This window comes from Meles meles, chromosome 8, assembly GCF_922984935.1.
Source record: "Meles meles chromosome 8, mMelMel3.1 paternal haplotype, whole genome shotgun sequence".
Taxonomy (NCBI): domain Eukaryota; kingdom Metazoa; phylum Chordata; class Mammalia; order Carnivora; family Mustelidae; genus Meles; species Meles meles.
In genome coordinates this window covers 14,322,553-14,342,427 of record NC_060073.1, presented here as the reverse complement: position 1 = coordinate 14,342,427, position 19,875 = coordinate 14,322,553, and the positions used below count along the sequence as shown (strand labels likewise).

General features: G+C 36.6%; 2 protein-coding genes and 1 pseudogene across 2 annotated transcripts; all 3 read left to right on the top strand.

Annotated features, from left to right (window-relative positions):
* Window positions 1-11,351: 11,351 nt before the first annotated feature.
* On the top strand, window positions 11,352-12,299 carry LOC123949009 (olfactory receptor 8J3-like). The gene has a single exon (XM_046016279.1). The coding sequence runs from the start codon at window positions 11,352-11,354 to the stop codon at window positions 12,297-12,299; it is 948 nt and encodes a 315-aa protein (XP_045872235.1).
* Window positions 12,300-12,684: 385 nt separating this feature from the next.
* LOC123948589 lies at window positions 12,685-13,084 on the top strand (annotated as a pseudogene).
* A 4,710-nt stretch (window positions 13,085-17,794) lies between these two features.
* Window positions 17,795-18,739, top strand: LOC123949124 (olfactory receptor 8U1-like). Its single transcript, XM_046016466.1, has one exon. The coding sequence runs from the start codon at window positions 17,795-17,797 to the stop codon at window positions 18,737-18,739; it is 945 nt and encodes a 314-aa protein (XP_045872422.1).
* Window positions 18,740-19,875: the final 1,136 nt, after the last annotated feature.

The window sequence follows — 19,875 nt, the reverse complement described above, 5'->3', positions numbered from 1 at the left end:
TTCTCCAGAAAGGGCTTTAATATCTCCAGAGAGGGTTTCTCTAATATCTTCCATGCCTTTTTCGAGCCTGGCTAGAATGTTCAGAATCGTCATTCTGAACTCTTGATCTGACATATTACCAATGTCTGTGTTGATTAGGTCCCTAGCCTTCGGTACTGTCTCTTGTACTTTTGTTTGTGGTGATTTTTTCCGCCTTGTCATTTTGTCCAGATAAGAGGATATGAAGGAGCAAATAAACTACTAAAAGGGTGGCAAAGACCCCAGAAAAATGCGCTGTAACCAAATCAGAAGAGACCCCTAATTGGGGGGGGGGAGAAAAGGGATAAAAACAGGTTCCGAAAAAAAAAAAAAGAAAAAATTTTAAAAAATAAATCAAATAAAAAAATATAAAAAAGAAAGAAAAAATATATATATTTAGATGAACTAGTCAAAAAACGTTAAAAAAAGAAAAGGATAAAAGTTTTAAAAAATTTAGCAGAAGAAGAAAAATGAAAAAAGAAAAAAAAATTGAAAAAAGAAAAAAAATTGAAGTAGCCGCAAGACTAAAGAATCATGGGGAGAAAGCAAAATCAAAGAAACACATCAATAATAATAATATTATTATAGTAGTAATAATAGTAGGGGACTTTAACACTCCCCTCACTGAAATGGACAGATCATCCAAGCAAAAGATCAACAAGGAAATAAAGCCTTAAATGACACACTGGACCAGATGGACATCACAGATATATTCAGAACATTTCATCCCAAAGCAACAGAATACACATTCTTCTCTAGTGCACATGGAACCTTCTCCAGAATAGATCACATCCTGGGTCACAAATCATGTCTCAACCAGTATCAAAAGATTAGGATCATTCCCTGCATATTTTCAGACCACAATGCTCTGAAGCTAGAACTCAATCACAAGAGGAAAGCTGGAAAGAACCCAAATACATGGAGACTAAACAGCATCCTTCTAAAGAATGAATGGGTTAACCAAGAAATTAAAGAAGAATTGAACAAATTCATGGAAACAAATGATAATGAAAACACAACAGTTCAAAATCTGTGGGACACAGCAAAGGCAGTCCTGAGAGGAAAATATATAGCGGTACAAGCCTTTCTCAAGAAACAAGAAAGGTCTCAAGTACACAACCTAACCCTACGCGTAAAGGAGCTGGAGAAAGAACAAGAAAGAAACCCTAAACCCAGCAGGAGAAGAGAAATCATAAAGATCAGAGCAGAAATCAATGAAATAGAAACCAGAAAAACAATAGAAAAAATCAATGAAACTAGGAGCTGGTTCTTTGAAAGAATCAATAAGATTGATAAACCCCTGGCCAGACTCATCAAAAAGAAAAGAGAAAGGACCCAAATAAATAAATCATGAATGAAAGAGGAGAGATCACAACTAACACCAAAGAAATACAGACAATTATAAGAACATACTATGAGCAACTCTACGCCAAAAAATTGGACAATCTGGAAGAAATGGATGCATTCCTAGAGACATATAAACTACCACAACTGAACCAGGAAGAAATAGAAAACCTGAACAGGCCCATAACCAGTAAGGAGATTGAAACAGTCATCCAAAATCTCCAAACAAACAAAAGCCCAGGGCCAGATGGCTTCCCAGGGGAATTCTACCAAACATTTAAAGAAGAACTAATTCCTATTCTCCTGAAACTGTTCCAAAAAAGAGAAATGGAAGGAAAACTTCCAAACTCATTTTGAGGCCAGCCTCACCTTGATCCCAAAACCAGACAAGGATCCAACCAAAAAAGAGAACTACAGACCAATATCCTTGATGAACACAGATGCAAAAATTCTCGCCAAAATACTAGCCAATAGGATTCAACAGTACATTCAAAGGATTATTCACCACGATCAAGTGGGATTTATTCCAGGGCTGCAGGGTTGGTTCAACATCCGCAAATCAATCAATGTGATAGAACACATTAATAAAAGAAAGAACAAGAACCATATGATACTCTCCATAGATGCTGAAAAAGCATTTGACAAAGTACAGCATCCCTTCCGGATCAAAACTCTTCAAAGTGTGGGGATAGAGGGCACATACCTCAATATTATCAAAGCCATCTATGAAAAACCCACCGCAAATATCATTCTCAATGGAGAAAAACTGAAAGCTTTTCCGTTAAGGTCAGGAACACGGCAGGGATGTCCATTATCACCACTGCTATTCAACATAGTACTAGAAGTCCTAGCCTCCGCAATCAGACAACAAAAAGAAATTAAAGGCATCCAAATTGGTAAAGAAGAAGTCAAACTATCACTCTTCGCAGATGATATGATACTATATGTGGAAAACCCAAAAGACTCCACTCCAAAACTGCTAGAACTTGTACAGGAATTCAGTAAAGTGTCAGGATATAAAATCAATGCACAGAAATGAGTTGCATTTCTGTACACCAACAACAAGACTGAAGAAAGAGAAATTAAGGAGTCAATCCCATTTACAATTGTACCCAAAACTATAAGATACCTAGGAATAAACCTAACCAAAGAGACTAAGAATCTATACACAGAAAATTATAAAATACTCATGAAAGAAATTGAGGAAGACACAAAAAAATGGAAAAATGTTCCATGCTCCTGGATTGGAAGAATAAATATTGTGAAAATGTCTATGCTACCTAAAGCAATCTACACATTTAATGCAATCCCTATCAAAATACCATCCATTTTTTTCAAAGAAATGGAACAAATAATCCTAAAATTTATATGGAACCAGAAAAGACCTCGAATAGCCAAAGGAATATTGAAAAAGAAAGCCAAAGTTGGTGGCATCACAATTCCGGACTTCAAGCTCTATTACAAAGCTGTCATCATCAAGACAGCGTGGTACTGGCACAAAAACAGACACATAGATCAGTGGAACAGAATAGAGAGCCCAGAAATCGACCCTCAACTCTATGGTCAACTAATCTTCGACAAAGCAGGAAAGAATGTCCAATGGAAAAAAGACAGCCTCTTCAATAAATGGTGCTGGGAAAATTGGACAGCCACATGCAGAAAAATGAAACTGGACCACTTCCTTACACCACACACGAATATAGACTCCAAATGGATGAAGGACCTCAATGTGAGAAAGGAATCCATCAAAATCCTTGAGGAGAATGCAGGCAGCAACCTCTTCGACCTCAGCCGTAGCAACATCTTCCTAGGAACAACGGCAAAAGCAAGGGAAGCAAGGGCAAAAATGAACTATTGGGATTTCATCAAGATCAAAAGCTTTTGCACAGCAAAGGAAACAGTTAACAAAACCAAAAGACAACTGACAGAATGGGAGAAGATATTTGCAAACGACATATCAGATAAAGGGCTAGTATCCAAAATCTATAAGGAACTTAGCAAACTCAACACCCAAAGAACAAACAATCCAATCAAGAAATGGGCAGAGGACATGAACAGACATTTCTGCAAAGAAGACATCCAGATGGCCAACAGACACATGAAAAAGTGCTCCACGTCACTCGGCATCAGGGAAATACAAATCAAAACCACAATGAGATATCACCTCACACCAGTCAGGATGGCTAAAATTAACAAGTCAGGAAATGACAGATGCTGGAGAGGATGTGGAGAAAGGGGAACCCTCCTCCACTGTTGGTGGGAATGCAAGCTGGTGCAACCACTCTGGAAAACAGCATGGAGGTTCCTCAAAATGTTGAAAATAGAACTACCCTATGACCCAGCAATTGCACTACTGGGTATTTACCCTAAAGATACAAACATAGTGATCCAAAGGGGCACGTGTACCCGAATGTTTATAGCAGCAATGTCTACAATAGCCAAACTATGGAAAGAACCTAGATGTCCATCAACAGATGAATGGATAAAGAAGATGTGGTATATATACACAATGGAATACTATGCAGACATCAAAAGAAATGAAATCATGCCATTTGCGACGACATGGATGGAACTAGAGCGTATCATGCTTAGTGAAATAAGTCAGTCGGAGAAAGACAACTATCATATGATCTCCCTGATATGAGGACATGGAGAAGCAACATGGGGGAGTAAGTGGATAGGAGAAGAATAAATGAAACAAGATGGGATTGGGAGGGAGACAAACAATAAATGACTCTTAATCTCACAAAACAAACTGGGGGTTGCTGGGGGGAGGTGGGATTGGGAGAGGGGGAGGGGGCTATGGACATTGGGGAGGTAAGTGCTATCGTAAGTGCTGTGAAGTGTGTAAACCTGGCGATTCACAGACCTGTACCCCTGGGGATAAAAATACATTATATGTTTATTAAAAAAAAAAAATTTGGAAGGGGAGGAGAACCATAAGAGACTATGGACTCTGAAAAAAAACCTGAGGGTTTTGAAGGTTCAGGGGTGGGAGGTTGGGGGAACAGGTGGTGGGTAATGGGGAGGGCACGTTTTGCATGGAGCACTGGGTGTTGTGCAAAAAGAATGAATACTGTTACGCTGAAAAAATAAATAAAATGGAAAAAAAAAAGATTTATTTATTTGAGAGACAAAGCATAAGTGCACGAGTGAGGCAAGAGAGAGAATCCCAAGCAGACTTCCCACTTAGCATGGACCCCAAGCCTACGACCCATGAGATCATGACTGAGCCGAAATCACCAGTCAGATGCTTAACCAACTAAGCCACCAAGGTACCCCTAATATGGCTTTTTTAATACTATTTTCAGTTTTCTTCTCAGAAGCTTTTGAATTTCTATATAATCTATACAAAGTTTTAAAGATATATATAAAATTATATTATTCATTATATTGCATTAAAATTACATTATAAATATGTATGTTTATAATATGATTAATACGTTTCCAAACTATTTTGTTTCTAATATTTTACTGAACTGATAACAAACTCATGAAGATTTGTATATATTTTAATAACTTGCATTACTTTTGCAGAGCAGATTTCCAGAAACAAGTTCTCTGCATACTGAAGATAAATGTGTTTTCAACTGGTTTTGGACCTAAGGCAAAAAATTTAGAATTATGTTTTTCAGTTCATGACACTTTGTCATCTCTGGGCCAGGAAAAGGACCTCACTTTTCTTAATTTGTTTTTCATTTCAATTTTTTGTGAGTTAAATTGTATCACACCAAAGTTCCTATGTTGAAGGCTTACCCCTCACTGTTTCTGAATATGACTGTATTTGGAGATAGAACCTTTAATGAGGTAATTTGATTAAAATTGGCTGATCCAATATGACTGGTGTCCTTATAAGAAGAGGAGATTAGGACATTCAGAGAACCAGACATGTAGCCGAACCCAACAACTACCATGTGAAGACATATCAAGAAAGTGGCTATTCAAAAGCCAGGGAACTCCTCAGAAGAAACCAAACCTGTTCACCCTGTGATGTTAGACTTCAAGCCTCCAAAATAAAAAATACATATTTCTCTTGCTTAAGCCACCTAGTCTGTGATATTTTGCTCTGCAGCTCTAGTAAACGCTATATCGTTCATCTCTATTTCTTTCTTCTGTTCCCTCTACCTCCACCAGGTAACCACCTTGATATATTTCATGTGAGTCTGTTTTTCTTGTGTTCTGATGGGATAGTTTTCTTTCTACACAAACCTGCTAGTCATTCATGAATCATATATATATATATATATATATATAAAATACACACGCACACAATATATACACATATGTTTATTTACATATGTGCTGTATAATATATAAACACTGAATAATATATACACATATATTTATTTATGTATTGATATATAATAATAAACATGTATTTAAACACTATGATATGTTAATTTATATATACACATATATATTATTTATATATGTTATATATGTGTTATATATAACAATACATATATATTTATATACTGAATACTATATATGTATATATACACATATATATAATATTAAACATATGTATATAGTATTTAGTTTTTAAAATATTTATGTGGTGACAGGAAATTTATGGACATGACCCAGGGTTTCTATTTTAAATACTGTGTTTGACTCTTCTCTACTAGTTATGTTTTACCTCTTCTCACCTGAAATATAGTCATTAAAAAAATAATTAAAATAATAATCTCATATCCTGTAGATTCTTTTGGTAGGACACATCCTCCTTTTAACATCCACAAGATTCTAGTCCCTGAAATAATGATTATGTTAATTGTATTCTTTGAAGTAAAAGTGAAGGAAAAAGAGAAATGATGGCATAGTAAAAATACTACTTACAGAAAGAGGGTTTTTTGTTTGGTTGGTTTTTTTTGTTTGTTTGTTTGTTTTTGGTTTTTTGGCAGAGAGAGAGAGAGAACAAACAGGGTGAGCAGCAGGCAGATGGAGAAGGCGGCAGAGGGAGAAACAGGCTCCTGGATAAGCAGGAAGCCAGATGCGGAAATCACAGGACCTCGGGATCATGACCTGAGCTGAAGGCAGCCACTAAACTGAATTGCCATCCAGAACCCTTAAATAGAGTTTGTTCTAACTTCACTGCTAGACCATGGGTTTCTACCTCTTTAATATTGGAATTTTGCAATAATGAATCTCTGAATGCAAATGAGTTATTTTGGCAGATACACTGTAATCACCATGTCTCTTAGATGTCAGGGAATTGAATTCACTTCAGTAATGTAGGTTCATGCTGCCGCAAAAATGACTCAGAGAGTCTCTGGTTGAATTCCTAGGGGAAGATCTTGTTAAGGAGTCATTCCCAAGTGGCATCTTCCCCAAGGATGTAAAAGGCAACTTGTGGATCCTAGAATCACCTGTGCTTCAGTTATTTTATTGAACCCCACTTAGAGATTCTCACTAAGAGCCTGAAGCAGATTCTCCATTAGAGGTAGGTAGAAAAAAATGTATCTTATTTTTGCCTAATGGCTTTTGAAAGATCCAAAACGAACCCTCAAACTGAGTTGTTTTATTTCATGTTGGAAGGCACTTGACACTATGTATAATCAAATAATAAAATACTTAAAGTAGTCTGTTTCCAAGATTCATAATGTTGCGGAGAGTATATGTTGTTAAATATAATCCAACTATTTATGTCTCCAAATCAGAACTGGCATTATTATGTGTTATGTGCTTAAATAAATTATGTCACTACAGAAACTATGAATTTTTGCTCACTTCATCATAGTTCTGTTTCTGCAATATTAGCTAAAATGAAAACTGCACGTTTCATTTTCAACCTGTGAAAAGAAACTAGAAAACAACTATCCAAACTCCAAATGATGTCCCTTCTTGAGAATATAACATCACAAATTTTCAAAAGAAAATTTTCATTAAATCTGACAATACCATGTAAAAATATGTATAGAAACATAATATGTAATCAATGTAATACTAAAACATATTTAGATAAGCCATCTATCTTACAATAAAGTAAATCTGTCGACATTTCAGTTAAAAAGATCTCAAAAAGAAAAAAAAATCTTCAATTTAAGGAAAGACACTGCATAAGTGGGAATGGGACTTTAAGAAACTGCAAACCTCAAGATTCTTGGTTTGATAATACAGAACCTCTGTAACATTCTCAAGGAGAAAATAAATCACAGGAAGAAAATGTTCATTTGCTGGGTTGTCCTTAATTCACATGACCCACAATAAGACATTTAAAAATAAATTTACCTTCTTCTAAAGATTTTTTTTTTAAGAGAAAGAGAGAGAGAGTGACAGCGCAAGCAGGGGTAGGGACAGAGGGAAAGAATCTCGAGCAAATTCCCTGCTGAGCATGAAGCCTGACCCAGGCTCAGTCTCATGATCCCGAGATCATGACCTGAGCTAAAATCAAGAGTCAAAACTTAACTGACTGAGACATGCAGGTGCCCCCAAAATAAATTTGCTCTTTAAAAAATTCTTCCCTAGGGATGCCTGGGTAACTTAACAGGTCAGCTCAGGTCATGACCCCAGGGTCCTGGGACCCAGTTCCATGTGGGGTTCCCTGCTCAGCAGGGAGTCTGCTACTCCTATTCCCTCTGCCCGTTCCCCTGGCTCATGCCCTTTCTCTTAAATAAATAAATAATTTTTTAAATGTCCCTTATAATTTCATAATAGAAAAGAATTCTTAATGTATGGAAACTATTTCCATATATACTTTAAGACTATTGTTATCACTCATTAGCCATTATACCTTGGTACCAATTTAAAGATAAATCATCTTTTTATCCTCCCTGTTACTCATTAGTGTTCATAAGAAAACCTGAAATACCTAGAGTGTGATCAGAAGTGACATTCTTTAATACTCCAAAATTCAAGTTTGCTAGCTTCATTTGACACTATATTCATTTCTACTTTCTGATCACATGTGACCCCTGCTATAAAGGATGAGAAAATTTCATCCAGGTAACACGTCACCTCTCACATACAAATAATGGGGTAATCTCAGAAGAATCAACATGAGTAGGACATAGAAGGCCAGAGATGAAAATTTATGTTCAGTGTGTGCTGATAGGATAGTATGACCAGAAAATTGGTATGGCCCTGATTGTGGGATGAACTGAAAATAAATCTAAAGCACCTTGCAATTATTATTTTAAAAAACAGCTCAGCTTACATACCATAATTATTCAAAAAGCTTTAATGACTGCCTTTTGTCTACCAACTACTTTGAGAGAATTATGATATGGAAAGCAAGAAGGATGCAATAGTCAGTAATGGTGTTAATGAAAGCTTGACCTAAGGAAGTAGAAGAGGAGGATGTTTAGGATGAGGAAGTATTTATGGAAATTGGCCAATAATACATATGGAATTTTGAAAGAGAAAATTAGAGGATGAATAGGATGTTTGTCTTTTAAAATGCTTGCTTTTTAACATTTATTATTCCACTTTAATATAGAGCATATAGCCAGCAACACATCAGAATTCAGAAGAAATAGAGGAGCTGATCTAATTTAAAAGCACTCTCTTTTGCTTATTGTTGATATGCTCTCCAAGGAAGACAATAGAGAGTCTGAAAGCTGCAGACAAAATATTAAAAAATTGTAAATACAGAGAAGATAGATCAGAACAAGGCATGGGGTAAGGGGATTTGACATACAAAAAACTGTATATATGTTTGAGGGGTGCAATTTGATGAGTTTGGAGATACATCAGTGAAACCATCACAACAATGTATCATATCTATATCCATCATCTCCAAATGTTTCCTTCCCACATTTATTATTATTATTATTATTATTATTATTATTATTATTATTATCTTCTGTGTATGCATACCTAAACTTTTGTTAAAGGGTAGATGTTATGTTAAGTGATGATATAGTCTTGACTGTCTAGAATTTAAGGCCAGGTCTTCAGATAAGACATAATCACAAGATTTCTTTGGACTAGGTGCCTACCACTAGGACCATCAGTTGGGACTGGGAAGGGATTCTAATTGGCTTAGTTAGGAACAGATGGTCATCCTTGAAACAAACATGTCTAGAATATCCAGTCATGCTATAACAAAACACTGATTCTTTGGCAAATATATGCGATGAGATTGTCATAGATGCTCTGTAATGTAAGGAGTTTTATCATCATTACAGTAGTGAAAAATGTCAGAACTAGGAAAATATATTGAAAAAAAGATCAACTAAAAATGAAAGCCAAGTATATTATACATTAAAAAATAAGGTTATCAAATTCCATAAATTAAAAATATTATTTAAAAATAAATATAGTGGAAAAAATACAAGGAATTTTATAACTTGTGTGACAAGAAAGAAAACTTATGGCACCTGGGTGCCTCAGTCAATTAAGCATCTGCCTCCTGCTCAGGTCATGGTTCCAGGGTCCTGGGGTGGAGTCCTGCATTGGGATCCATGCTCAGCAGGAAGCCTGCTTCTCCCTCTGCCTGCCACTCCACCCCATGTGCTCACTCACACACTCTCTCTCTCTGACAAATAAATAAATAAAATCTATAAAAAAAAAAAAAGAAGGAAAAGTTCTAATGGGAAGGAAAAGGGGGGTTCCCTGGGTGGCTTAGTGGGTTAAGCCTCTGCTTTCAGTTCAGGTCATGATCCCAGGGTCCTGGGATGGAGACCTGCATCAGGCTCTCTGCCGGGAGCCTACTTCTACCTCTATTTCTGTCTGCCTCTCTGCCTACTTGTGCTCTCTCTCTCTCTGTCAAATAAATAAAATCTTAAAAAGAAAAAAAGGAATTAGTATCCAATAAAGCATAGTGAGTTGTTTTATAAAAATTTGTAATTTTCACAGATCTTATTTTCTGAAAGCTGGGAAAAAATCAGTCGTCAGAAAAATAAAAGACATATCTCCATGTATTTTTGCCTGAGTTGACAAAATGGAAAATGAGAAAAAAGCAGTTGACAAACATGGATGGTAGAAATTGCAAATTAAATGCCCATCAAATAAAAGTTATATAAAAATAGGATGAAGGAAATGAAACAATATAGAGACTAGAATCATCCAATCTTCAGAAAAATCAAGTCCCAGATTTGGAAATCACAAGGAGACCTTGGATTATTTGGAGGCATGCAATTCCCCAAGCCTTTCTCACACTCAAAAGACATGATATGAAGATATGAACCATGGCTTCAAATGTTTGTAACTAATAAGATACTCATAATTTAAAGAGATGCTGAGGAAGTAAATCATCAAGTAATGTGTGATGCTAGATCACCTGTTTAATTTGCTTTGCTTGTTTTTTCTCCCTTCCAAATGATTGCAAAATTTATTTAACTAGTCCTTGCACTTTGATTTTAATATCTGAGTTGGATTAGTACATGGTTCTAGAAAATCAGAAAAACAGCGGATGGAACAACACTCAAGGTTAATGACACCTCAGGTCAGCCTGTTTCCACCCTCAAGAACTGGCTGAAGAGTCAAAGAATTGACTAATCTCCAAAGAAAATGGGGGAAAGTTAGGGCCTGCTTAGCCAGAGCAGCTCCATATTGCCTAGGTAGCCATATTGTTTTTTACATCCATGGACTTCATTCCAGGAATAAACGCCCCCATAGTTGCTGGTATGGTTCTGGGTATCGATTCCGGGAGTAAACACCTTAACAACAGAAGCCATGTACCTTGGGTCTGAGGTTATGCCCTATAAAACCAGCCTGTGAGATGGGGAGTGGTCGCTCTCTTCGGAGGTGGCCCTGCCAGTCAGTCTGACTTCTAATGCTTGGCATAGAATAAAGCTCTACATAACTTTCACTTTGTCTCAGTTGCGTTCCCCTGGACAGTCAGTCTAACTTCTAATGCATAGAATAAGGCTTTGCATAACTTTCATTTTGTCTCAGTCTCATTCCTTTGGTAATGGACCCCAACAGTTCCAGGAAATTTCACCTAAGGAATATACTGTCTAATGACCATCCTAGAAAATAATTCGTTAAAGTTTGTAACCACTCCTCCTCTTCCTCTCCAAACAGATGACTATTCAAACCCTCCCATGGCTCCTGGAAATTTCACCCAGGTCACTGAGTTTATTCTCGCTGGAGTCTCAGATTGCCCAGACCTCCAGATTCCACTCTTCTTTGTTTTCCTGCTGATCTATGGGCTGACCGTGGCAGGGAACCTGGGCATCATCACCCTTACCAGTGTTGACTCTCAGCTTCAAACACCCATGTACTTCTTCCTCAGGCACTTGTCTATCATCAATCTTGGCGATTCTACTGTCATTGCTCCTAAAATGCTAATCAATTTTTTAGTAAAGAAGAAAACAACCTCCTATTATGAATGTGCCACCCAACTGGGAGGGTTCTTGGTCTTCATTGTAGCTGAGGTGTTCACGTTAGCTGTGATGGCCTATGACCGCTATGTGGCCATTTGCAACCCCCTGCTTTACATGGTGGTGGTCTCTCCACAGATCTGCCTCCTGTTGGTATCCCTCACATACCTCTACAGCTTTTCCACAGCTATTGTGGTTTCATCTTGTATATTTTCTCTGTCTTATTGCTCTTCCAATGTAATCAATCATTTTTTCTGTGATATTGTCCCGCTGTTAACATTGTCCTGCTCTGATACTTACCTTCCAGAGACAATAGTGTTTATATCCGCAGCTACAAATTTGGTATTGTCCTTAATTATAGTTCTAGTATCTTATTTCAACATTGTTTTGTCCATTCTAAGGGTGCGTTCATCAGAAGGGAGGAGAAAAGCCTTTTCCACGTGTGCTTCGCATATGATGGCAGTCACGGTTTTCTACGGGACACTGCTATTCATGTACTTGCAGCCTCAAGCTAACTACTCATTGGATACTGATAAAATTGCTTCTGTGTTTTACACACTGGTGATCCCCATGTTGAATCCCATGATCTATAGCCTGCGGAACAAGGATGTAAAGGCTGCCTTACAGAGATTTCTGGCAAATTCATGCTGCTCTTTGAAACCAATATAATTTTAGAACTCCAAAGGTAAATGATGAAATGGTTAAGAGAAGGTGTCACATGTCAGAAAAAACAAACATTAGTTGGCTGACTTATAGGTTTACAAGTAACTCCAGGAATTCAAAGGAGCTGGGATTTGGGAAGCACTGAATCAAAAAGTAAACTGAAGTTCTTGGAAATATGAGGTTAAAACAGGAACGAGCATTATTTGCTAACTTCATGTGTTGGTACTCAATTTCAAAAAATATTTCCAAGAGTCAGGATACATTGAAGTTAAAAAAAAAGTAAATAGGTTTGAACAGAGCAATACAATATGGCTGAGAGAAGTAAGTTGTTCTTTCTTATCCTTTGGCTTCCTTTTTGCTGTTTGATTGAAATATATATATATTTCACACCATGTCGGACTCTGAGGAGGAAAGCCAGGACCGCCAACTGAAAATCGTCGTGCTGGGGGACGGCACCTCTGGGAAGACCTCCTTAGCTACGTGCTTTGCTCAAGAAACTTTTGGGAAACAATACAAACAAACTATAGGACTGGATTTCTTTTTGAGAAGGATAACATTGCCAGGGAACTTGAATGTTACTCTCCAAGTTTGGGATATAGGAGGACAGACGATAGGAGGCAAGATGTTGGATAAATATATCTATGGAGCACAGGGAATCCTCTTGGTATATGATATTACAAATTATCAAAGCTTTGAGAATTTAGAAGACTGGTATTCTGTGGTGAGCAAAGAAAGTGAGCGAGGAGTCAGAAACTCAGCCACTGGTTACCTTGGTGGGCAATAAAAAATGAGATCATAGAATAAAGTATGCAGTCACACAGAATGTTACATTTGTAAAATGAAGAGATTATAAGATGAACATTTTCCGGGATATTATTAACTGCATAATCTGTCACTGGGCTGATTTCTTATGGTAATGCAATAAAAGATCTTGAAATCTGAAAAAAAATTGTTTTTGTAAACATTTTTATTCTGTCTTCTGATAGTTCTTGATCAGTGAGTGTACACCAAAATCTGTTGTATAATATTGCATAAAAGTAACCAGCCTGTATCTCAGACCTGTCAAATCAGCATCACCACACAAATGTCAGTAAGTCCATATTTTAATCAACTCTTTGGGTGATCTGACATTTAACCTTCAGAATGAGTCTTGACAAATAATCAAGAACTATACTGGAAGAGACTCCAGCATACGTCACTTCATTCCACTTGCTTTATTCAACTTAGCAGATATTACAGTTTTTAAAAAAAAGTCTGAGGCAACCCTGCCTTGAGCAAGTCTATCAGCACCATGTTTCCAATAGCATTTGCTCACTAGTGCTGCATCTCTAGCACATTTTGCTCATTTTTGCAATATTTCAAACATTTGTGATGGTGATCTCTGATCAGTAATGATGACTCACTGAAAGCTCAGTTGATGGTTAACATACTTTAGCAATGAAGTTTTTTTTTTAATTAAGTTTTGTACATTTTTTTGGATGTACTACTATCCCACACTTAATAGACTACAGTATAGTGTAAACATAAAATTTATATGCCTTGGGAAACCAAGAAATTCATTTTATTTACTTTATTGTGATACTTTATTACATTGGTTTGGAACGAAACCCTCAATATCTTTGAGATATGTCTGTATATGGAAAATCATATTAATATTCTATGGGTACATTCACTTTACTTATAAATGAATTTCAGTGTTAAGAGTTTCTTTAAGTATAGGCACTAAATCTTTCATCATAAGAATTATGATATAAGAGAAGAGATGCAATCCTACAAAACAAAATTAGACTCATAGACATGAAAGCGTTGTAATTAAGGTACCCTTGGATTACTCCCCTGAATCCTTTTTAAACTGTTCCCTACTAATTTCCTTACAGATTAAATTAATTAGTTCTAAAATGGAGAGAGAGAAGAAATAGGAGGCATCCCAGAGAAAAGTTTTCTTTTATCGGTTGTACTAACATTGTGACAAAGCTGTTAGTCGATACTTTGCATTGTTTCTTCCTTCCTTTAGTTTATTATAAAATTATTGATGAAAGGTCCTAGTTTTAGAATGAACAGCTAGAGCAGATGCTTTAGGAAAGTGAGGAGGCCACATAGTCCTTTGGAATCTTCTTATTACCCTGAATGTAGGCATGGGAAAGAATAGATCCACAAAATAATAGCAAAGAACAAAGTTATGTAGAGTCTTTTAGTACACATGCCCTGTTACTCAGTGTTAAAATGTTGATATATTCATATAGTCTAACGTTGTAAGATGGAAGTCCTTAATCTACTACATTGGTTTGCCTGATCAGCCAAGCTCTGTTCACTGGAAATGGTCTTTATTACCCATTTATTCAGACACGATGCCTTATAAATCTTATTTGTGGTGGGACATGAGTGAGGAAATGGATGTTGAAGAGGAACTGAACCAAAAGTTACATATGGATCCGTACAGTGGTTGGTACAAGTCCGAACAGAAAACTGTGAACTGATATTAAACAAGGACGTCATATAAAGTACAGGCAGAATTCACTGAATAAAGTTTATAAATTCCCGTAGAAAATGTAGCGTTGGTTTTCCATGGCTCTCCTTAAAAATGTCTTCTATCAGTCCTATTTTATTTAATTCTTTGACCTGATACAATAAATTAAGACAAAAAAAACAAAAAAGAATTGAGGAATCAAATGTAATTGCTGGATGCTTTAAATATTTCTGATTCCTTAGGAAGAGTTTCCTTTGAATCACATTTACGGTTGAATGGCTTCTTCAGAATAACGACTGGTATTCCTAAGGATTTTGTCTGTTTGTTTTTGTGTTAAGTATAGTACTGTACTTAATGTTCCATTATCTCACCACCAAGGCTCAAGTCATGACACTTTGTAACAAGGCACAAGCAGAGACAGGATATCTAGCCAGTTGTACCAGATGTGTTCCTTCATCTGCGGGGGGGTGGGGGGGGGAGACACATTAAATATACAAAAAAGAAATATTTAATATCGGGAACATATAATTCAAACATATACAATTCCCTATCTTGATCCCTATCTTGATCTTTACCTAGCTTGATCATCATTTACACAATGTAAGCACGCCATGATTTTTAAGCCTTTGCTGTATTTTCTCCTTCAGACAAAAGTTTTGTTTACACATCATGAAAAAGAAATGTTAGATTTCATCCCCTTCTTCATTATATTGTAGCCCAGGGTTATAGTTAAGTTTTTATCAAAGGAAAAGTAAGGGGCAAATTTTAAATTCATAGTCAGTATATAAAACTCACATATCCACATTCCTTTCTCTTTACACTAAATCGACCCTCAACTCTATGGCCAACTCATCTTCGACAAAGCAGGAAAGAATGTCCAATGGAAAAAAGACACCCTCTTCAATAAATGGTGCTGGGAAAATTGGACAGCCACATGCAGAAAAATGAAATTGGACCACTTCCTTACACCACACACGAAAATAGACTCCAAATGGATGAAGGACCTCAATGTGAGAAAGGAATCCATCAAAATCCTTGAGGAGAATGCAGGCAGCAACCTCTTCGACCTCAGCTGTAGCAACATCTTCCTAGGAACAACGGCAAAGGCAAGGGAAGCAAGGGCAAAAATGAACTATTGGGATTTCATCAAGATCAAAAGCTTTTGCACAGCAAAGGAAACAGTTAACAAAACCAAAAGACAACTGACAGAATGGGAGAAGATATTTGCAAACGACATATCAGATAAAGGGCTAGTATCCAAAATCTATAAGGAACTTAGCAAACTCAACACCCAAAGAACAAACAATCCAATCAAGAAATGGGCAGAGGACATGAACAGACATTTCTGCAAAGAAGACATCCAGATGGCCAACAGACACATGAAAAAATGCTCCACGTCACTCGCCATCAGGGAAATACAAATCAAAACCACAATGAGATATCACCTCACACCAGTCAGAATGGCTAAAATGAACAAGTCAGGAAATGATAATTACAATTTATTTTTAATACAAAGTAAAGTGGTTTGTATGTACAAATGTCAGAGTTTCTGTTTCAGAAGTGGAGCAAAACAATTAAGAAGAAAAAAGGACCAGAAAAATAAAGGAAATTTAAATAAAGCTTTCTTTCTTTCCATCTAGTCTATTGCCTCATCTCTGGCTGCTCTGTCTTCAGACAGTAGTGGCTGGAAATCAATGGTTCTCAACATACATTATTGAAAGAGAGAATGAGTGAACTGACATAGGCTTCTAAGGGAGTGGCAGTTGGACATAATCAAGACAAGGATAGAATGTGCATAGTCCTGCTCATAGATCAGGGCAGGAGGTGTTGCTTAGGTCTGTTTGTAGGTGAGTTATTTATCGACTGAGTTTGGTTAAAATAGTGATGGTGTGTGTTGTGCCAGAGTGTAGCTTTCGAAGCTGTGTTGTAAGTACTACTAGATCATGGTTCACTTTTTAGAATCTTCACCAAGATTATTTTGACTAATTAGAATAAAACAGATTGTAGTAGAACACAAAAGAATGTGCAAGAAAAGCACATGCTGAGTCATGAGACCACTATTCTGCATATATTCATAAGCTCTATGCCATCACGGGACAAGATTTGTTCTCATTTCTCAGGTGTAAGAGTTGGAAAGAGAGACAGAAGCAGAGAGATAAAAAAGGAGAGAGAGAGAGAGAAGGAAAAGAGGAGATGACATTAATAGTAAGAATATGGATCTATAATTTTTATGCCTTACTAAGATAAATTTCCATAAATTTTAGATACTCAGTAATTCAATTATGAAAGTCAAGCATATGAAAGTCAATCACTAATGCCAAGAACTATCTGTTCCCTTCTTCTGACTTAGATAATGTCATTATCTGCATTTTACAGACAACTAAAGATTAAATACCCCGTGATTAAAAATTAGCAGAATTATATAGATGCATATATAGAGAGATCTAACTTGGTTAGTTCCATGGGCAAAGAACAGTAATACCTTCTATTTCAAAATAATAAATCACGTTAATTATAAATCCTTCAAAAGAGAAAAAAAGAAATTTGGGTATGAAGAAGAAAAATAGAGATCCATTTTTTTTAAGATTTCATTTTTATGTATTTGACAGACAGAGATCACAAGTAGGCAGAGAGGCAGGCAGAGAGAGAGGAGGAAGCAGGCTCCCTGCGGAGCAGAGTCCAAAGTGGGGCTCGATCCAGGACTCTGGGATCAATAACTTACACATTTCAACAGGTTACATTATAATTTTAGATGGCTTAGTGCACAAGACCTTTGAACAGAAACCAAGAAAATGTCAACTTTTCCATGGGTCCCACATTTGTATACACATTGCATTTGAGAAGAGAAATAGACTATTCCCACATAGAACTTTCTGTTCTCCATCTCATTCGCAGAATCTCAAAATGCTAGCAATCTCTATATTAGCAATGAAGCCTCTTTACAACATATTAAAGTAAAAAATACTACTTATTGGAATGTCAACTTGAATTTAACTCTTTTCTCTACTTCCTTATGCAGATGTCTTGAAAAGATATGGCTCAGATAAATTGCACCCACGTAAAGGACTTCATTCTCATGGGCCTCACAGATCAAAAGGAATTAAAGATGCCCTTCTTTGTGCTTTTCTTATCTATCTACCTTTTCACAGTAGTAGGCAATCTCGGTTTAATCCTAGTCATTAGAACAGACTCGAGACTCAACACTCCAATGTACTTCTTTCTTAGCAACCTAGCTTTTGTCGATTTCTGTTACTCTTCTGTCATTACACCCAAAATGCTTGGAAATTTCTTGTACAAACAAAATGTTATCTCCTTCAATGCATGCGCTGCTCAATTGGGCTGTTTCCTCACGTTCATGGTATCTGAGTGCTTGCTGCTGGCTTCCATGGCCTATGACCGATATGTGGCCATTTGTAACCCTCTCCTCTACATGGTTGTAATGTCCCCAGGAATCTGCATTCAGCTTGTGGCTATCCCCTACAGCTATAGCTTCCTGATGGCACTGTTTCATACCATCCTCACCTTTCGTCTCTCCTACTGTGACTCCAATATCATCAATCATTTCTATTGTGATGACATGCCTCTCCTCAGGCTAACTTGCTCAGACACTCACTCCAAACAGCTTTGGATCTTTGCCTGTGCCGGGATCACATTCATTTCCTCTGTTCTGATTGTCTTTGTCTCCTACATGTTCATTATTTCTGCGATCCTGAGGATGCGCTCAGCTGAAGGCAGGCGCAAGGCTTTTTCCACATGTGGCTCTCACATGCTGGCGGTCACCATATTTTATGGGGCCCTCATCTTTATGTACCTACAACCAAGCTCAAACCATTCCCTAGACACAGACAAAATGGCCTCCGTCTTCTACACAATGATCATTCCCATGTTGAACCCCTTAATCTACAGCCTCAGGAATAAAGATGTAAAAGATGCCCTGAAGAAAGTTATCATCAGTAGAAACCAGGCTTTATGTTTATGAAATATTAAAAAAAAAGAAAAAGAAAAACAGTTGAAAAAATAAAAGTAGACTTTCTTTCCTTCACAATCTGATTTTTCCCTTGGTTAATGAAACTAATATCATGTGTTGATTCCCATTGGTGGTCAATAAACATTAGTTCACTGCAAAATAGTGTCATCCTCTGAATTCTTTGTAAATAAGTGTGACTTAGAATTAGAATTTATATGTAAAAAGTACTAAAAGAATTTACATCATGTTATTTCTCAAATGAACCAATATGTATATTAAGTTTTTATGTCATCTGATAGCTACATAATTAGGTACTGGCCGAAAACAGACAGAAGTGTAGATACCTCGAACAGATGATTTAGGGTCATTAGAGTGCTTTTATTTTTATGAGTGCTTCAGTAATATATTCCAAATTAAATACCAAGAGAAAACTGTAAACCAGTGGTTTCAACTGCGAGTGATTTTCATTTGGCAATGTACGGAATGTATTGATTTTCATCATGACAAAATGGCATAAAGGAAAACCATTTGTACCTAGAAGATCAAGGCTGAGGATGATACTAATCACCTACAATGCACAGGCAAGTCCTTCACACAGGAAAATTGATCGAATCCAAAAAGCTAATAGTATCAATTGAGAAAACCTGTCCTAATCAATTGTTTCTGAAACAATTGTTGTAGAGTTATTATTCAGGTCAAGGTGGTAGAGAGTGTTTTTCAAGTCTTCTTCTGTATCCTTGATAATTTTCTCTTTATGTACTCAATCAATTGTTGAGTGTTATTAAATCCCAGTTAAATTATGATTTAACTTTCTTCCCTGCCCATTTTATTTCAAATGTTTTGGGGTGCCTTTGTAAGTTATACATGAATTCATAATTGCTAAATTTTCTGTTTTTTTTCTATCATTATTACATGCACCCCTTTGTTTTGGCACCATTTCTTATCTTAAAGTCTTTTTATTTTTTACATTAATATAAACTATCCAGATTGAACCGGACATTGCAACATTCTTTCCAATTAATACAGGGCAGCCAAGATCCCTCAACCTTCTGCTCTCAAAGTTATATACCCACCAAAGTGATCAGCACATAAAGGGACCTTCCACATTAAAAGATGTACCTGCTTTAAGGCAGTTGTTATTTAGGATT

Excerpts from the sequence above, each read along its gene's own strand:
- LOC123949009 (XM_046016279.1), top strand. The coding sequence starts at position 11,352 with ATGGCTCCTGGAAATTTCACCCAGGTCACTGAGTTTATTCTCGCTGGA.
- LOC123949124 (XM_046016466.1), top strand. The coding sequence starts at position 17,795 with ATGGCTCAGATAAATTGCACCCACGTAAAGGACTTCATTCTCATGGGC.